General features: G+C 41.3%; 1 protein-coding gene across 1 annotated transcript in view; it reads right to left on the bottom strand.

Moving 5' to 3' along the window:
• Window positions 1-20,043, bottom strand: part of LOC100195443 (zinc transporter 7) — a 39,738-nt gene extending 19,695 nt beyond the window's left edge. The window contains exons 1-8 of the mRNA XM_014149426.3: window positions 19,859-20,043; window positions 19,203-19,304; window positions 18,650-18,763; window positions 15,211-15,298; window positions 14,875-15,007; window positions 10,387-10,584; window positions 9,149-9,196; window positions 7,273-7,408 (exon numbers count right to left, since the gene is read on the bottom strand). Of these exons, the coding sequence (XP_014004901.1) occupies window positions 7,273-7,408; window positions 9,149-9,196; window positions 10,387-10,584; window positions 14,875-15,007; window positions 15,211-15,298; window positions 18,650-18,763; window positions 19,203-19,304; window positions 19,859-19,938 (899 nt within the window). The 5' untranslated portion in view covers window positions 19,939-20,043. The remainder of the gene's footprint in view (window positions 1-7,272; window positions 7,409-9,148; window positions 9,197-10,386; window positions 10,585-14,874; window positions 15,008-15,210; window positions 15,299-18,649; window positions 18,764-19,202; window positions 19,305-19,858) is intronic.
• Between the last annotated feature and the right edge of the window lie 1,032 nt (window positions 20,044-21,075).

Below are 21,075 nucleotides of genomic sequence, written 5' to 3'. Positions count from 1 at the left end.
AGAACTGTTGCAGATGAGGTGCTTTTACAAAGTTAAGGTTAATTGTATGTTTTTAAATTTGTCTTAGATTGGGGCTTACATCTGCTTCTCATTGTTTTATGGACTATTTAATTGCTCCTCCCCCCTTTTCCTTCTTCCCTCACTTGTCCCATATCGCACCTGTATTAAAATGAGTCCTTCATGAGACTCGCTCTGTTCCAAGAAGGAACGCAACATGCTGTAAAATAGGCCTAGGCGGGTTCCCTTGTCCTTACTGTCTAACATGTGAACTGTAAAAAAATAAATAAATAGCCTTTCATGGATGGCTAACGACAAAAACTCTTTGGCTTAAGTCTCAATGACAAAACCCCACTCAGGCAGAGAAAGATGGAGAAATTCACACTCAAGGATGGCTTTGTTCACAGATATGAACAGAACAGTCACATTCCAGATAGGAAGAAAGAGTTGACTCAAACGCTATGAAATGGAGAACAAGTCTACCAGAGAGGCTGTACTCACTGAGTTTATCATTTGCATAAAGGGGACCACTCCCTGAACGCTTTGTCTTTACTGTACAACTTCAGAGGACAGTGGCACACCAAGGAAAATCACCCTAAAACATGAGCGGCAGAGCCACTATGGAGACTACTCATGCCTCTTTCCTGCTCTGGGTCTCGAGACCCATTCCTCACCAAATAAAGCCTCTGGATCACAGTAGTTCCATCAATCACTGGGTAACAAAATATGAAAAGCAAGATATATTGTTAAGATGCCAAAATGTCACCTCTGACTTCTCGTAGGGCCACACGCTGACTACTATTTGGGCTACAGCACCTACCACTGTCTCTGTTGGGAATGGCGAGGTGATCAAGGAAAAGTTATGTTGGGCTGAAACCTGATGTAATCACAAGTCATGTTGACTTCAGCTCCCTAAGTCAGATACAGACTACACAGAGCATCCCAATTAATGCTGGGCATTCTTTAGGGCTGGGTTCAATCTGTATCACTGAAGATCTGCGTTAAAATGTAAAAAGGTCATTTCCGATTGAGCCGACATATGCAGCATTTACCGTGAATGCAGTCTCCGCGAAAGAGGGAATATTGCATTTAAATCGAGCTATAACGCGGATCTTCCGCAATACTTCGGTGATTCAGATTAAATCCAACCCTTTGTGTATAGAGCATGAATCTTACACAGCATAAAAAAGTCTACTTGGCAGCATCATGGCAGTAAATGTTTGAAGAATGCTACAAAGCGGGACAGAGAATGATTTCTGGGATGCCATATGTTCTGGGAGACACAAAGACCCCTTACAGTGGTGGTGGCAGCAGCGTTTGAGAAAGATTAACAGCGGACAGTTTGAAGCAGCGAAACATGACTGAATGCATGCAGGCCTTCTCTGTCATTCCATCTTGTTCTGCAGCACCAGGAGCAGTGTGTCTACGGTGAAGACTGATCCACCACTAAAGACTAGGGCCGGGACAATACCAGTATCGCGATACTCGTTAGTGTCGTGGCAAAGAAATAAAAAGATTTTAGTTCTTTAGGAAAACTAATGTTGGAAACAAAACTTCATTAGGTTGTCATCCAGAGTCAAAATTATTTATTTTGCAAGCTAAAGCACACAATATTTTACATACAGGTTTTTAAAGGACTGTTGAAATATACTTACTCATGTTTCCATACTAGAACTTATTGATTACTTTACATGTATAAGGAATGTATAGGTTGGGGTCAATGAAAGGTGGATAGGAATTTGAGCTATGGAAAGTTACTGAGTGAGACAAGGGGAAATGCAGAAAGTTCATATTCTGGTCCTATGGAGGAAGGCAAAAGGGCAACAGTCTAGTTTTAATTCCTGATAAGGCAGGTTGTCTGGAACTATGGAGGGAGGGAGGAATTTGGCTCGAGGTCAAGTCAACAGATGATTTGAGAATTAATTAATTAGTTGAGAAACCTCTGGGAGGGGGGCCCCCCACAATGACTCACCTACTACAGTCCTCTATCACAAACATACAGTACCAGTGAAAAGTTGGACACCTACTCATTCAAGGGTTTTTCTTTATTTTTTACTATTTTCTACATTGAATAATAATGAAATTATGAAATAACACATATGGAATCATGTAGTAACCCCAAAAAGTGTTAAATTGATAAACATGCACCTGTTAAGAAACTGACTGTTAGAACTGTTAAGGCTCCATTGATTGATGAGGAATTGAAAAACTATTGTTGAAAGAGGGGAAAACGGAGTGGCTAATAAGTCTGGCTGTACATCTGACTGGCTTACTGCAAATTATGTGACTAAACTCAACAAAACAAAGAAACGTTATTATGAAGCCAAGATCAATGATATAAAGAATGATGGAACAAACTTGAAATTATGGGAAGAAAGCCAAATTCAACATCTTTCATCGAATCAGATGGCTTATTCATCACAAAACCATTTGATGTTGCCAATTATTTGAATGATTATTTAATTGGCATAGTGGGCAGACTTAGGCAGGAAATGCCCACAACAAAGTGAGCAATTATATTCATGTATAAAAAATAAATAATGGAAGAAAAGCAGTGCAAGTTTGAATTTTGTAAAGTTAGTGTGGGAGAGGTGGAAAAATTATTGTTAACGATCAATAATGACAAACCTCCTGGCATTGACAACTAAGATGGAAAGCTACTTAGGAGTGGCTATAGAGTCAGCTACCATCCTCTGTGTCATATTTTTAATCTTAGCCTAGAGGAAAGTCTTTGTCCTCAGGCCTGGAGGGAAGCCAAAGTAATTCCGCTACCCAAGAGTGGTAAAGCGGCCTTTACTGGTTCTAACTGTTGGAAAAAATGTGTTTGACCAAATACAATGCTATTTCTCTGTAAAGAAATTAGCAACAGACTTTCAGCATGCTTATAGAGAAGGGCACTCAACATGTACTGCACTGACAAATGACTGATGATTGGTTGAAAGAAATTGATAATAAGAAGATTGTGGGAGCTGTACTGTTAGATTTCAGTGCAGCCTTTGATATTATTGACCACAACCAGTTGTTGAAAAAACTTAAGTGCTATGGCTTTTCAACCTCAGCTCTGAATCCACGATATGGCAATCTAATAGAACTAAAAGGGTTTTCTTTAATGGAAGCGTCTAATGTCAAACATGTAAAGTGTGGTGTACCGCAGGACAGCTCTCTAGGCTCTCTACTCTTTTCTATTTTTACCAATGACCTTCCACTAGCATTAAACAAAGCACGTGTCCATGTATGCGGATGTTTCAACCATATATGCATCGGCAACGACAGCTAATGAAGTCACTGAAACACTTAGAGTTGCAGTGTGTTTTGAAATGGGTGGCCAGTAATAAACTTGTCCTGAACATCTCTAAAACTAAGAGCATTGTATTTGGTACAAATCATTCCTTAAGTGCTAGACCTCAGCTGAATCTGGTAATGAATGGTGTGGCTGTTGAGCAAGTTGAGGAGACTAAATATCTTGGCGTTACCTTAGATTGTAAACTGTCATGGTCAAAATATATAGATTCAATGACTGCAAAGATGGGAAGAGGTCTAGCCGTAATAAAGAGATGCTCTGCTTTTGACACCACACTCCAAAAAGCAAGTTCTGCAGGCTCTAGTTTTGTCTAATCTTGATTATTGTCCAGTCGTGTGGTCCAGTGCTGCAAGGAAAGACCTAGTTAAGCTGCAGCTGGCCCAGAACAGAGCGGTACGTTTTGCTCTTAATTGTAATCAGAGAGCTAATACTATGAATGCCAGTCTCTCTTGGCTAAGAGTTGAGGAGAGACTGACTGCATCACTTCTTTTTATAAGAAACATTGTGTTGAAAATCCCAAATTGTTTGCATAGTCAACTTACACAGCTCTGACACACACACTTATCCCATCAGACATGCCACAAGGGGTCTTTTCATAGTCCCCAAATCCTGAACAAATTCAAGAAAACATACAGTATAATATAGAGCCCTTATTGCATGGAACTTCCATTTCATATTGCTCAAATAAACAGCAAACCTGGTTTCAAAAAACAGATAAAGCAACACCCCGCGGCACAACACCTCTCTCTTATTTGACCTAGTTTGTGTGTTTGCATTGATATGTAGACTACGTGTGCCTTTTTAAAAATGTATGTAGTTCTGTCCTTGAGCTGTTCTTGTCTAATGATGTTCTGTATTATGTTTCGTGTGGACCCCAGGAAGAATAGCTGCTGCTTTTGCAATATCTAAATGGGGATCCTAATAAAATACCAAAAACCAAACAAATCAAAATACATTTTATATTTGAGATTCTTCAAAGTAGCCACCCTTCGCCTTGATGACATCTTTGCATTCTCTAACCAGCTTCATGAGGTAGTCACCTGGAATGCATTTCAATCAACAGGTGTGCCTTCTTAAAAGTTAATTTGTGGAATTTCTTTCTTAATGCGTTTTAGCCAATCAGTTGTGTTGTGACAAGGTTGGGGTGGTATACAGATGATAACCCTATTTGGTAAAAGACCAAGTCCATATTATGGCAAGAACAGCTCAAACAAGCAAAGAGAAACGATAGTCCATCATTACTTTAAGACATGAAGGTCAGTCAATGCGTACATTTCAAGAACTTTGAACGTTTCTTCAAGTGCAGTGGCAAAAACCATCAAGCGCTATGATGAAACTAGCTCTCATGAAGACCGCCACAGGAATGGAAGACCGAGTTACCGCTGCTGCAGAGGCTAAGTTCAATAGAGAGTTAACAGCCTCAGAAATTGCAGCTCAAATAAATGCTTCACAGTTCAAGTAAGACACATCAACTGTTCAGAGGAGATTGCGTGCATCAGGCCTTCATGGTTGAATGGCTGCAAAGAAACCACTACTAAAGGAAACCAATAAGAAGAAAAGACTTGCTTGGGTCAAGAAACACGAGCAATGGACATTAGACCGGTGAAAATCTGTCCTTTGGTCTGATGAGTCCAAATCTGAGATTTTTAGTTCCAACCGCCGTGTCTTTGTGAGACGCAGAGTCGGTGAATGGATGATCTCCGCATGTGTGGTTTCCATCGTGAAGCATGGAGGTGTGATGGTGTTGAGGTGTTTTGCTGATGCTGCCACCACCATGCTTCACTGTGGGGATGTTGTTCTCAGGTTGATAGTTTACGCCAGACATAGCGTTTTTCTTGATGGGCAAAAAGCTACATTTTAGTCTCATCTGACCAGAGTACCTTCTTGCATATGTTTGGGGAGTATCCCACATGCCTTTTGGCAAACACCAAACATGTTTGCTTATTTTTTTCTGGACACTCTTCTGTAAAGCCCAGCTCTGTGAGAGTACAGCTTAAAGTGGTCCTATGGACAGATAATACAAATCTCCGCTGTCGAGCTTTGCAGCTCCTTCAGGGTTATCTTTGGTCTCTTTGTTGCCTCTCTGATTAATGCCCTCCTTGCCTGGTCCGTGAGTTTTGGCGGGCGGCCCTCTCTTGGCAGGTTTGTTGTTGTGCCATATTCTTGGATTGGATTTAAATGGTGCTCCATGGGATGTTCAAAGTTTGATATTTTTTTTAGAACCAAACCCTGATCTGTACTTCTCCACAACTTTGTCCCTGACCTGTTTGGAGAGCTCCTTGGTCTTCATAGCACCACTTGTTGGTTGTGCCCCTTGCTTAGTGGTGTTGCAGACTCCGGGGCCTTTCAGAACAGGTGTATATATACTGAGATCATGTGACACTTAGTTAAAGTCCACCTGTGTGCAATCTAATTGTGACTTCTGAAGTTAACTGGTTGCCCCAGATCTTATTTAGGGGCTTCATAGCAAAGGGGTGAATACATATGCATGCACCACTAACTTCTAGAATTTTTTGAAACAAGTTATTTTTTTCATTTCACTTCCCCAATTTGGACTATTTTGTGTATGTCCATTACATGAAATCCAAATAAAAATCCATTTAAATACAGGTTGTAATGCAACAAAATATGGAAAACGCCAAGGGGGGTGAATACTTTTCCAAGGCACTGTAGTGGGACTAGCATTTGTTTTTCAACAGGACAATGACCCAACATACACCTGCAGGCTGGGTAAGGGCTATTTGACCAAGAAGGAGAGTGATGGAGTGCTGCATCAGATGACCTGGCTTCCACAATCACCCGACCTCAAACCAATAGAGATGGTTTGGGATGAGTTGGACTGCAGAGTGAAGAAAAGCAGCCAACAAGTGCTCAGCATAGGTGGGAACTCCTTCAAGACTGTTGGAAAAGTATTCCTCATGAAGCTGGTTGAGAGAATGCCTGGTGTTCAAAGCTGTCATCAAGGCAAAGGGTGGCTATTTGAAGAACCTCAAATATAAACATTTATTTTGATTTGTTTAACACTTTTTTGGTTACCACATGTTATTTCATAGTTTTGATGTCTTCACTATTATTCTACAATGTAGAAAATAGAAAAATAAAGAAAAACCCTTGAATGAGTAGGTGTGTCCAAACTTTTGACTGATACTGTGCATTTCACCCCCACGAAGGTTCTAGCATCAGGCAGGGCCATGACTACACCAGTGAGAGGAACCAATTAAGTTCCTGACTAGCTACAGAGATGTATTATTGGCTGTCTAGATGTGTAAGGATTGACCCCACTTAGGAGGGTATAAATATATGTGATTGTGTAATCATGCTTTGTCTTTGCAGCTGTATGACCCAGTGGGTGAATAAACTTGGTTTGAGCTTTTTCTAGTTGTCAGTTTGAGTTGTTACGCTGTTTGTTCAGAACCTAAAAGGATCAGAGTTCATTTTTGCCATTGAAAAAATATTGTAATACTGGCATCATCACAGCCCTACTAAAGACATTAAGCTGGATACGAATACATATATTCAGTGTCATGGGAGAAGCCAGTGTGCAATATTCCTTGGGTGTGGCCCTACTTGTGGAGCATTCAATGGATGGGGATTGTGAAATTTCTCTGGAGTTCTCTGCTACCATGGCAAGTCAAAAACAATCAAAGTAAACTACACTAATGAGTCCAAAATCACAACTTATGGGTCGTGTTTTAAGAAGTGTTTGCACTAGTGCAAAAATCAAACAAAGAAAGGTTATATAACTTAAAAGGTATGTCCTGGTTTGAGCTGTACTTAAGGTATTTTGTTCCATCCTGAAGATAATGCTTCCAAACTGTACTGGTGAAAAACCTTTCTAAACCTAGCCCTGAGTGTATGTGCTACTTTCCTGCAGGAGTTTGACGATGGCCTTTAAGTTTCTCTTTTATGGGAATATCTGTAAAATGAGTGTGTGTGACCTGTTGAGAATGTACTGTTGTGTACGGTCATCTCACCTGACTCCGATCAGAATGGAGATGCACATGGAGCAGATGGGGTCAGCGATCATCAGGTCATACTTCTGCATCAGGATGGCTGAGATGATCACTCCAACGCTGCCCAGAGTGTCGGCTACAATATGTAAAAACACTCCTGCAAAACAACATTGGTCGTCATAAGTATTTCATATCATCCTTATCTACAAATAAGTCCCGCAAGCAATACTGGGCAGAAGTAAATAAATAAAAATACATCCTTTTTAACATTCATGCTCAACGCATAAGTATTCTGACTTTGGAAATCAAGCTACTGTGTCAGTTACAACTGAAGTTTTTTTTAACCCAGTTGAGCAGGAGGTTGGTTTGGACTGTATGTAAGGCGCAGCTCTGACACTGGACTCACTTCCACTGACATTATCATGTATGTCACAGTGTTCCCATGGGCTTATGCATTGCTCCGCTCTCCTTGAGAGCAAGCTACAACTTCCCTCCACAGCCCCAAGGTCAAAAGGTTATACAACTCTAATTTCCCCACAACACAGCCTTTTGTTTAGTCCTTTCATATTCACGTCGATTGAAACATTACATGAATGGCATTACTGTTGGAGATCGGCTGGGGTTAGCCTTCAGAAGTTGAGATATAGGCGGCAGGTAGCCTAGCGGTTAGAGCGTTGGGCATGGAACCGAAAGGTTGCTGGTTTGAATACCTGAGCCGACAAGGTAAAGAAATCTGTCGATGTGCCCTTGAGCAAGGCACTTAACCCTAATTTGCTCCAGGGTCGCTGTACTACTATTACTACACATTTCACTGCACCTATTCGGTGTGGAGAATAAAAACAATTATGTTTAAAGGCTAAGACAGTGAAATTATATTAATTGATGCACAAGAAAAGTTTTAGCCTCAAAACCTTTTCCAGGTGTTTTAAAGGGGCACTTCAACCACAAACTATAAATTGCTACTGTGCCTATAACTTTGATTTGGGGCATTTTCTGAAGCCCAATCTAGCACTGCAATTGTACAGGAGCCATAATATTACAGTGACATAGGACCTGTGATGTGGCAAGGTTTTTGATGAAAACTGAAGTTGAAAAGGAATGTTGAGGAGGAAGTCATTCTATGCCAAAAGTACCGTGCACTTTGAATATAGAAAACACAACGGCTGACAAAGAAAATATCAACCAACCTCCTGGGATAGACTAGCTTCATAACAATTCAATCCGTAGCAGAGGAAAGGTCCTCAACCAATGGCTAAACAGGGACAGGGGTTAAGTCACCTATCGCACTGTCACCCCCCTTTCTTTCTCCCATCTCCCTCCATTCTCCAGAGCTCCCTCTGCCACCCCAACTTCTGTGTGGGTCCAGTGTTTCCCCTGAGTAGGCCTCCAAAGGCCCCATTCTTTTGCTCTCTCTTAATTTCTCTCTATGCGCTGGGTGAAAGGGACAAACTGCTTTCTCTTCTCAGCCCTTTCCCATAAAAGCCTGGACAAAGCAGTTTAAAGTGACAGTGCTCCTGGACTCCTCCTCAGATGTACTTGGTGCCTTGAGTGTTCCCCACCAACGACCAGTCCCATATAATCTCACACCATTTCAAATGTTTTGGCTGCGATGTCAGAAACACAATCAAACAGATAGACATAAGGTTTTAAGTAGGCCTATGTATAAAAAGGAAGACTTCAAATCGAGACAATACATTTTTTCTCTTGAACTGGATGACAATTCATGACTACAATCTCAACACTAAATCGGCCATTACGGAGGTGACGGATGGTGGTGTAAGCAAATATTTAAAGAAAAATAAAAAAAATAAATGTGCGCAGTATACATACAGTAGGTGAACAAATTAGTCAATAGCTGGATTAGGCAAATTAGCCAAGTCATTTAAATATTCAGTACCTTGCAAAATCTGTTTGCTGGAGCCCTTGCCTGGTGTGTGCAGTTCATCTGGAATAAATAAATACAGCAGACAATTAGTATTAACTATAGAAAACAGGGCAAACAACAAATTAGATTCACAACAGCATTTCAACTGCCTGCATAGGTTCACCGAGACTTCTGTTGGGACACAATATATAATAACAACAACAAGCCATTTGGCAGACGCTTTTATCCAAAGCGACTTACAGTAATTACGTATGGGTAGCCCCGGGAATCGAACCCATAACCCTGGCAGTGCAAGCGCCATGCTCTACCAACTGAACCATACAGGACCATGACTGAAAAGGTGAGCGAAGTGCTGCCACATACACAAAGTGCCAGCTCACATGTCAAATCATGTAGTGCGAGCAAAGACTGAATTGTGGTAAAAGTGATAGACAACGGTGAGTGCACAGTCATTAATTGCACACACTGAACAGTCAGGCCTTATAAACAGCTCCCTCTTCCCAACAGTACATCTTTGAGTCCCGCTTGTAGAGCTGACAAGATTTGGAAGGTATCAGCAATGTGGTAATAGCGCCACCTAGCGCTGTAGGCAAAAAGTAATTTTCAGCTGGAGGGACACTAATTCAGTGTGTAGAGATTTAAAGTGGAAATATGCTATTCAAACAAAGCGGCCACCCCGCCACTGATTTGCTAAATAGCTGAGGTATGGGGCTGGAAAAATGTGACCACTTAAATTCATAGACAGCTATGGATGCAAGGACTGACCATCCATGGTATCAAAATTATAGCTTTAACAATATTTTGAGGCTATACAGTGTTTACAATGGGGTAAAACAAGCATATATTTGGGGTTCTGATGGGGTACGACAGTTGAACTAAGCTCATAGGCATTTATAAGTTACCCAATGATTCTTGAAGAGTGTATCATGAATTTAGCAACCCTGATTGCAAATTTAACAAGGAATGAGTAGGAATTGATTTGGGATTGGACCCCTAAATAATGCCAACACATTGAGAAGCAGAAAACCTATCTTCAATATGAATCTACATTTTTGGGAAAATGTTGCTGGTGTTTACATTTTCATTCACTGCATATTCACTCTCCTCAAACGTTTTATGCATTTACCTAAATGGAGATATAAAACATTGCAACCCACTGAAATAACTACCTATTCTGGAACAAGAGACAGTGTGAGAATTCTCACACTGCATTACAGCCATTTTGTTTTCTGTGCCAGGTGTGGTCTCACCATGGCAGTGGGGGTCATCGTGGGAGTGCCCGTGCCCATCTCCGTGGCTGTGCCCGTGCCCATCTCCGTGGCTGTGCCCGTGCCCATCTCCGTGGCTGTGCCCGTGCCCATCTCCGTGTTTGGACTCATGCCCATGCCCCCCATGGCTGTGTCCGTGACCCGTACTGCCATTGAACAAAGAGTGGCTGTGGCCATGACCTGCAGAGATAGAAGACACAGATTATTATCATTATTACTGAAAAAATATTCTTGTGCTCAAACACCTACAGCTAAATCTGTGTCAAGAGGAAAACATGTAAATCAGTTGACATTCTATTGAACATAAAGGTGAAAGAAAACACTTGGCCTTGGTGCTCTTCTATTCAGGGTGCTCCCTGCTTGAGGAACGCATTCAGCTAATTAACCTGAAAAAAGTCATACTAGAGTAAATGTCAAATCAAATTGTATGTCACATGCGCAGAAAACAACAACAGGTTGTTTTCTACTTACAAGTCCTTAACATTTATTTTTCTTAACTGCATTGTTGGTTAAGTAAAACATTTTTTAAAAACAAGGGGGTCCCGGTACAGAGTCAATGTGCGGGGGCACCGGTTAGTCGAGGTAATATGTACATGTTGGGGGGGGGGGGGGGGGGGTCAATGCAAATACTCTGGGTAGCCATTTGATTAACTATTCAGCAGTCTTATGGCTTGGGAGTAGAAGCTGTTAAGAAGTCTGGCGCTCCGGTACCGCTTGTGCGTTAGCAGAAAGAACAGTCTATGACTAGGGTGGCTGGAGTCTGACAATTTTTTAGGACCTTCCTCTGACACCGCCTGGTATAGGGGTCCTGCTACCGAAGCTTGGCCCCAGTGATGTACTGGACTGCACGCACTTCCCTCTGTAGTGCCCTGTGGTCGGAGGCCGAGCAGTTGCCATACGAGGCAGTGATGCAACCTGTCAGGATGCTCTCGATGGTGCAACTGTAGAACTTTGAAGATCTGAGGACGCATGCCAAATCTTTTCCCATCTCCTGAGGGGGAATAGGGTTTGTCGTGCCCTCTTCACAACTGTCTTAGTGTGTTTGGACCATGATAGTTTGTTGGGGATGTGGACACCAAGGAACTTGAAGCTCTCAACCTGCTCCACTAGAGCATGCTCGGTCCTCCTTTTCCTGTAGTCCACAGTCATCTCCTTTGTCCTCGGAGAGACAGAAGAACGGAACCAAAGAAGGTGGAGTGAAGGTGAGCACAAGCAGGAGCTATGTTGTTTGCTAAACGGTGAATTGCAGGACATTTACATTTACGTCATTTAGCAGACGCTCTTATCCAGAGCGACTTACAGTAGTGAATGCATAAATTTCAATTCATTTCATACCAGGACGTAGGCAGGGCAAACCCATTTTGGTGACTTCTGGTATATCATCAAAATAAATCAGAAATCGCAGCACGTTTTTGGACAGCTGTTTTAACCTGATTAAGTACAATACCATTGGAAAGTAATGTTGAAAGTTACATTTATGTTCCTAAAACTTAAGTGGAAAATGATGCTGTCGCTGCTTCCTGTCGACAAGACATTTGGATAAATATCAGGTTAACGTGTCCAAATCAATAACCAATATGCAGAAACAGTGTGATGTATTGAAAATATAAACTGTACTATCTACACAGAGTTGAAGTCGGAAGTTTACATACACTTATGTTGGAGTCATTTAAACTTGTTTTTCAACCACAAATTTCTTGATAACAAACTATAGTTTTGGCAAGTCGTTTAGGACATCTACCTTGTGCATGACAAGTAATTTTTCCAACAATTGTTTACAGAACTTCAAACTCGGTGCGTCTTTCCTTGACATCATGGGAAAAATCAAAAGAAATCAGACAAGACCTCGAAAAGAATTGCAGACCTCCACAAGTCTGGTTCATCCTTGGGAGCAATTTCTAAACGCCTGAAGGTACCACGTTCATCTGTACAAACAATAGTACACAAGTGTAAACACCATGGGACCACGCTGCCGTTATACCGCTCAGGAAGGAGACGCGTTCTGTCTCCTAAAAATGAACGTACTTTGGTGCGAAAAGAGCAAATCAATCCCAGAACAGCAGCAAAGGACCTTGTGAAGATGCTGGAGGAAACAGGTACAAAAGTAACTATATCCACAGTAAAACGAGTCCTAAATCGACATAACCTGAAAGGTTGCTGAGCAAGGAAGAAGCCACTGCTCCAAAACCGCCATAAAAAAAGCCATACTACGGTTTGCAACTGCACATGGGGACAAAGATCGTATTTTTTGGAGAAATGTCCTCTGGGCTGATGAAACAAAAATAGAACTGTTTAGCCATAATGACCATCGTATGTTTGGAGGGAAAAGGAGGAGGCTTGCAAGCCAAAGAACACCATCCCAACCGTGAAGCACGGGGGTGGCAGCAGGGTCATGTTGTGGGGGTGATTTGCTGCAGGAGGGACTGGTGCACTTCACAAAATAGATGGCATCATGAGGTAGAAATATTATGTGGATATATTGAAGCAACATCTCAAGACAGCAGTCAGGAAGTTAAAGCTTGGTTGCAAATGGGTCTTCCAAATGGACAATGACCCCAAGCATACTTCCAAAGTTGTGGCAAAATGGCTTAAGGACAACAAAGTCAAGGTATTGGAGAGGCCATCACAAAATCCTATAGAAAATGTGTGGGCAGAACTGAAAAAGCATGTGCGAGCAAGGATGCCTCCAAACCTGACTCAGTTACACCAGCTCTGTCAGGAGGAATGGCCCAAGATTCATCCAACTTATTGTGGGAAGCTTGTGGAAGGCTACCCGAAACATTTGACCCAAGTTAAACCATTTAAAGGCAATGCTACCAAATACTAATTGAGTGTATGTAAACTTCCGACTTCAACTGTACATGTGCAACAATAGCAATCATATTACTTGTATTTTTTTAAACAAGCACCTTAAAACTGCACACGCACCAAATACCTGTTGTTTTGACAAGTGGCAACAAATCCCCGATATCGAAATTAGATTCCATGCTGTTCAAAATAACTAAAAAAACTAAATGGAAACTGGAGATATTTTTTTAATCACTGGGTAGAGAACAACCTGCAGAAGAGTGATGCATTTGGATTTGGGGGTCACCAAAACGGAAAGAGAAACGCAACACTTATTTGTCAATCACTCATATCGTGCAACACAGCTCAAAAACCACACGGATTGTATAAGACATTTTGAAGTGTTGCATTTTGTTTCATGTGGGTCGTAACACGGTAAGTTTGCGATTTCTTTTGTTAATCACTTCCATTAATATCACACTGAAATCAATAGAACGTGGGAAAACGTTTGTGGTGTAGCGCTGTTTGAACTAACACTGTTCAAAGGCCACAGGGAAACTTGGAATAACCTATACATGGCTGGTTAGATGACAACTTGTAAAAGGCTTATGTATATTTTGGAATGTCGGATGTTTATTTCGGGAGGCTGCCATCATGGAAAACGGAACATACAATTTTTTTCTGTTAGTTAACTTAAACGAATCACAACGCGGCATAGAATACCAACACTGACAACGGTTGACTGCTATTTAAGTGAAGGATTTGACAGTCAAATCTGTGTATTGTTGTGTGGCTAGAGACTTAACTTTTCGTGCGATTTCATTAACAAGTTTTAAGTCCTGCGCATCCCAGTGCGAGTGACAAAAATCAAATGGCACAAACCCAAAGATATTGATCTGTTTTAAGCAATCAATCTTATGTCATCGTGATGACTAAACTTTTATTCTAACATCACCAATCTGAGATAAAACGGGTAATTCCAGTAAATTTTATGGGGTGAAAATGCAACCTTGTGTAAAGTAGTAACAAACTGTCCACATTAGCAAAATTCACACAATAATTTAATATGGAAAAATAATTTAACATGTAAACTCAAACTTTTACAACAACGACATCTATTTCTCACTCATTTAGATTAAAAGAATGCTCTCGAACACAGCTGACTGTTAGCTGCATATCATGTGCTGCAGCTTCAAGTCATGTGCATGTGGTCTGACTAGTTTCCCACCAAAACTAGTTTTCCATCATACAGTATATGAGACAAGCTAATATTAGGGTGTTTGAAAAGGGTACAGGGACTGGTGACTTCAGAGTGGACAGGGGTTAGGCGGAGAGCAGAGGGTCTTGGGAAAGAGAGAGAGAGATACTTGGGAAAGAAAGAGTAGAGAGAAAGCCTAAAACATGAGCCTGGGGAGGATTTGAGTGAACAACTTGGGGGACCACCAAGTAAAGGAACCTTAGGAGAAAAATTGATGGGTGCATAAGGCAAATCACCACATGGCTCCACCCCAATACTATATGCTTTTAGACCTAGCATAGAAGCACAAGGAGGAAGGGCAGGAACTTTGAATAGAGAAATTATCAGGAAAGGCCTGACCACTTGGGAGAGTGTGATGATTAGGGGATCATGTAGTGATATGGAGGTGCAAAGTGACACTGGAGAGAGAGAGAGAGATGTTGAACCTTCATCCCCGCCGTGAGAGTGGCCGTGGCCCCCGTGCTGGAACACAAAGATGCCAACCAGGTTAACCAGCAGTCCAGCGACGGACACTGGTAGCAGGCGATCGTGATTCACGTGTGGCGGCTCCAAAGCCCTCTGTCAGAAGCAGCAGGAGACAAGACCAGTCAAACAACATCACAAGAACGTTATTCAGAATGGATCATCTTAAATAAAAAAGGTAGATACAATTGTCAATTTCAGTAAAAAAAAAAAAAAAAACATTGTCCAAACACTAGGCCCATCAAAATCAACCTGGTTTCATTATGTGATATGATGAAAATGATTGTTCTGTGACATACCTCTACACCTTCTGAGAAAATGAAGAAGGCAGTAAAGATGAGGAACAGGCCATTCACAAACCCTGCCAATACCTCTGCCCTCACATACCTGGAAAAACATAAGAATGAGAAAGACAATACACAAAGGTAAACAATAAAGTCTAATCACCTATCCAAATACCAATAGGATTTAAAACAACTGCACCACATTTGTTACATGAGTAGCAATACACACATCCAAATGTGTACTGAAGGTAGGGCTGTGACAGTCATGGAATTTTAGATGTCTTATTTGTCAGTCAAATGACCACCGTTATAGTCGTTCATGAAGCACATTTTCTCCTCTCCTCCTAACTGTCACAGAGTGTGCCCTGTTTTTGGTAAGCCATTGGGTGCATGCATTTCATGATACTAGTTTGCAACAAAACCTTGCTGAAACAAGGAGCAATGAAGTTATATCACGTTGTAGAGAGTCCATGTGCCCATGGAAATGGAAACTTCCGACTTCAGCAGTCTTCCATCAGCCGTTTGCTCCACAACACAAAATTCTAAAACTTTGTCTCCACTCCTCTCGCTTTATATCAGCTGTTATGTGAAGCAGGCTTACTTTTACTTGACTACTTTCGGGTAGAGTTTGTCGACTTAAAAATTAAGTTCACAAAAAATAAATGGTTATGACCTATTTTATTTTCATCACAGTCTTCATCCATAATCGTCGGTTACACGATTATACAATTACCGCGCCAGCCCTAAGTGAAGGTGCACATTCTGTCACAGAAAGTTTTAGTGCTCACCAGGAGGATTGGCAACCCTGGATATCAATAAAGCCATAAGATCAGAAATAATGCAGGTATGCGTATACGCTTTGAGAATGGAGACGTCACAAACGTCAATGTAAACATTAGCAGACACCTTATTAGTTTCAGACGACGTAACCTTTGTAGCTTCACTCTTCGCTAGCACTCTACATCAGGGGAGTAAAACTCCATTTGCCCCACCGACCGCATATAGTCTTAGTTGAGGTCTGGAGGGCCGCTCTTAAAAATGTGGTATATTTGTTTGTAATGGGAATATTTAAGATGAATTAAGTTAACTGAATATTAAGAGTAATTAACACAATACTTAGCATATTTATAGGTTTTCCCTTTCTGCAACACACATGATTTTCCAGTGTTCTGTTTGTGACACTGATTTGATGGTCACTAGATACTGAATGTTATGGGTTGTTCTCGTATCATTTGATAGTGATTGACGTCAGAGCTACTGAAGGAACAAGCACTGATTATTATAAACTCAGCAACAACAAAAATAAACATCCTCTCACTGTCAACTGCGTTTATTTTCAGCAAACTAACATGTGTAAATATTTGTATGAACATGACAAGATTCAACAACTGAGACATAAACTGAACAAGTTCCACAGACATGTGACTAACATAAATGGAATAATGTGTCAAAGAACAAAGGGAAGTCAAAATCAAAAGTCAGTCAGTATCTGGTGTGGCCACCAGCTGCATTAAGTACTGCAGTGCATCTCCTCCTCATGGACTGCACCAGATTTGCCAGTTCTTGCTGTGAGATGTTACCCCACTCTTCCACCAAGGCACCTGCAAGTTCCCGGACATTCCTGGAGCGAATGGCCCTAGCCCTCACCCTCCGATCCAACAGATCTCAGACGTGGTCAATGGGATTGAGATCCGGGCTCTTGGCTGGCCATGGCAGAACATTGACATTCCTGTCTTGCAGGAAATCACGCACAGAACAAGCAGTATGGCTGTTGGCATTGTCATGCTGGAGGGTCATGTCAGGTTGAGCCAGCAGGAAGGGTACCATATGAGGGAGGAGGACAGCGTTCAGATTGCCTGCAATGACAACAAGCTCAGGCCGACACACTGCCCCAGACCATGACGGACCCTCTACCGCCAAAACGATCCTGCTCCAGAGTACAGGCCTCGGTGTAAAGCTCATTCCTTCGACGATAAACACGAATCCGACCATCACCCCTGGTGAGACAAAACCGTGACTCATCAGTGAAGAGCACTTTTTGCCAGTCCTGTCTGGTCCAGCGACGGTGGGTTTGTGCCCATAGGCGACGTTGTTGCCGGTGATGTCTGGTGAGAACCTGCTTTACAACAGGCCTACAAGCCCTCAGTCCAGCCTCTCTCAGCCTATTGCCGACAGTCTGAGCACTGATGGAGGGATTGTGCGTTCCTGGTGTAACTCAGGCAGTTGTTGTTGCCATCCTGTACCTGTCCCGCAGGTGTGCTGTTCGGATGTACCGATCTTATGCAGGTGTTGTTACACATGGTCTGGCACTGCAAGGACGATCAGCTGTCCGTCTTGTCTCCCTGTAGCGCTGTCTTAGGCGTCTCACAGTACGGACATTGCAATTTATTGCCCTGGCCACATCTGCAGTCTTCATGCCTCCTTGCAGCATGCCTAAGGCAAGTTCACGCAGATGAGCAGGGACCCTGGGCATCTTTCTTTTGGTGTTTTTCAGTGTCAGTAGAAAGGCCTCTTTAGTGTCCTAAGTTTTCATAACTGTGACCGTAATTGCCTACCGTCTGTAAGCTGTTAGTGTCTTAACGACCGTTCCACAGGTGCAAGTTCATTAATTGTTTATGGTTCATTGAACCAGCATGGGAAACAGTGTTTAAACCCTTTACAATGAAGATCTGTGAAGTTATTTGGATTTTTACAAATTATCTTTGAAAGACAAGGTCCTGAAAAAGGGACGTTTCTTTTTGTACTGAGTTTAGTATTGATGACATTATAAACACTGATTCTGTAGCAGGTGGCATAGTCACAGCCTTTTGTTTTGTCTTCATACAAGCCTCTCGGGCTGATGTTTAGAGAACATTTGGTACTGTCCGATTAGAATATAAAGGCCGTTGCCAAGAGGCCTGTTAGACATTTTCTCTACTTCTGTTCTGGAGATGTCTTCCTGCTGCAACTGATCAACGACTCCGCTTCTTTTTTATTCACCAAAATGTCCTTTACATAATAGCGACGAGGATGGGATGCTAAGGTTTTTAGCCGTGTTGGTTGAAAGAAGCTTCAGAATCAGCTCTCTGGAGGGGAGTCAAACGTGAGTACTCCTCTTTTGTGGAACCTTCTGTTGTTTCTCTTACTGAGGGGTTTTCTTCCCTTGGCATCTAAAGAGTACCACGCAAGAGCCTTGTGTTGTCAATAAATAATCTTGGTTTCATTAAAGCCAACTTGGTTAATATGATACCGGTATAAAGACACTTCTGGAGCCGTACGACAGTGTAGTCTGTTGGTACGTGGTGGAAAAGCCTCTAGGAGCAACACTGAAAACATGGGAGACGGGTACGTGAGTGCTCGGTGTATCTCAATTAAAATAACTTGCAAACTCCTTTCGATACTGCTATAACAAAAGATCAAACCACCCACGGACCGTATGTTTGAAACCCCTGGTCTACATTGATTGCATACGTACCCATATGAGAAGGAGTCATTCGACCTCCACCTGGAGATCACGGAGGCTGCAAGTCCGGCTAAAAGTGCAGTGCAGTCGAAGAACATGTGAAAGGAATCTGATATCAAGCCTAAACTGAGAGCAAAAAAAAAAAATACAGTACTTAAATGAATGACTAAGTAATGGCTGATAAAACAATAATTTATTCTTGCACATATTAGTTCTAGCTAGCTATTTACTTGTCTATGGGAAGACATTAACTTTATGATAGTGACATTTGAATACTAGCCTGGGAGACCAGACAGATAATCAGCTGGTTCCAGTTAATTTGAACACATGTTGCAGAGAGGATGTCCTGGCAGAAATGAATGCACAGACGTCAAGCTAAATAGACATTTTAATACAGATTGGGGAATAACAATTAGCAAAGTAGCTCAAATATATATAGTATGTGGTGCATTCCCACTGATAGGGGCAGTGCAAGCAACGGTTTATGGCACAATGCTTAGACATACGTGGCACATCCTGAAATAAGAGTTGCGTGTTTTTCGATTTATATACGGTCAGAACTCACCTGTTACTCCATATGCCGTACGATAATTCCACAAAAGCAAAGGACAGATTCAGACAGAGAAAGAAAAACAAATTGCGTGATGTTGTATCAGATAGGATTGATCTGGAAAATAAGAAATTGCACTGAGTTAGAATCCCAGTTGATGAAAGCCGCAAGTTAGCGCGAGTTATCAACCAAGCTAGCCTTGCGCTAATCACAACAGTCGAGCGTATTGCTTTTGTATGGCAGTTTATGAATGAGAAGTAACGTTAGCTATGTCAAATATTGCATCCATTTTGCTGTAAAGCATGTTGACCGCATACAAATATTATACAACCGCCCTAGGTTAGATAACTACAACTAGATAGCTAAGTAAGTCGGAAGTAACGTTAACGTTAGCTAACTTCCAGCTGTGTTGGCTAGTTAAGACATCCATTCCGGCATCTGAAGCTAAGTTAGCTAGCCAGCTACTGTCCCCTATAAATATTTGTCTATGTAACGTTAGCTGACAACAATATCTCTCTGGTCAACCAATATAGATTGTAAAGTAGCTAGCTAATAAATCCATTATGTTTCAGGAAGCATCATTTTTTGGCATGATTTTCAGATATCTGAATTAGCATAGATTCAAAATAGCTAAATAAACATAAAAAGACAGTACAAATACAACAACTTACCTGAACCATCCTGAAATTTTGGCAAGGAGGTTGAATTTGGCTGGCTTGTACTCGTCGTCTTTTATAGATAATGGTAACATTTTAGCAGTCCCAGATTGTGGCTAGCTAGCGACTGTTGGTTTGTGCTGCAACCACCAACTCAGTTCCTTCAAGCAGGAGATGAGACATGCATCCGGTCAACAGAGGCCACTCGCGCTGCCAAACATGTTTTACTAGAAACCATACTGCCTGCCTAAAGCAAGTATGGCACAGGTCAAATACAATAATAAGGTGGATAGGTTTTGAGACATATCTAAAATAAAGCCAATGATATGTTGGTGTATGGATACAGTTGGCTATCCTACATTCAGGGGTTCTGTTCCCCATCAGATTATACTGCTACCCAGAATCCTTAATTGTAATAGAATGCTATGCTGCTCCCCATCATATAGTTATCGTTCATTTGCAGTGATGGGATAAGACTGTAACTATCAATTGGATATCACGAAATTGGGGAGAAAAAGGGGTAAACACTTTAAAATAAATGTATTATTTTGTTGAATAAATCAGAAATTACTGTGCAACACAGGGTAAACACATTTGTAATTACTTTTTGTAATGATATTGCATTTGTAAGCACTATTGTGCAATCAGGGTAATGTAGCCTACTCAGGGTGAAGAACTGTAGGCTGAATTGATCTGAGACAGTATCTGATGTGATGGTTAATATGAATGAAAAACAACATGCTCATGGAAGCTTATAATTCACATTTCCCAAATAAAGTCTAAAATGGAACAAAGTTTACTTGAGTTCCTCATTTAACAACCTAGTATTAAGGTTGACAAAATTCAGTTTTCCATTATAGGAAAAACATAGGCTACCCTATGTAATTTTTTTTCATATAATAGAAAACTTGTGTTTGTCAACTTTTATGATCAGAAATGTATTGAAATTAAGCCCTCAATAATGTAATGCAATTTTGTTCAACTTTAGGCCGAGTTTGCTAAAAGAAAGGTACAACATGCAATATGAAGAATGTACCAATGTATTTATCTTTTTGACCACTAGATACCCCCCAAGCTCTGGATAAGCAAGCTAGACCCCATTGCTGGTGATGGCATGAAATCTATATTGCTGTTTAGGCTGTTGAATAAAAGAGACTGACAAAAAGTAGAGCCAATATATTTAGAAAACATAAGACTGGCTATACATTGGACCGCAAACACTACAAAACATT

Source organism: Salmo salar, chromosome 16, assembly GCF_965601325.2.
Source record: "Salmo salar chromosome 16, fSalSal1, whole genome shotgun sequence".
NCBI classification, from domain to species: Eukaryota; Metazoa; Chordata; class Actinopteri; order Salmoniformes; family Salmonidae; genus Salmo; species Salmo salar.
This window is presented reverse-complemented; position numbering and strand designations above follow the sequence as displayed.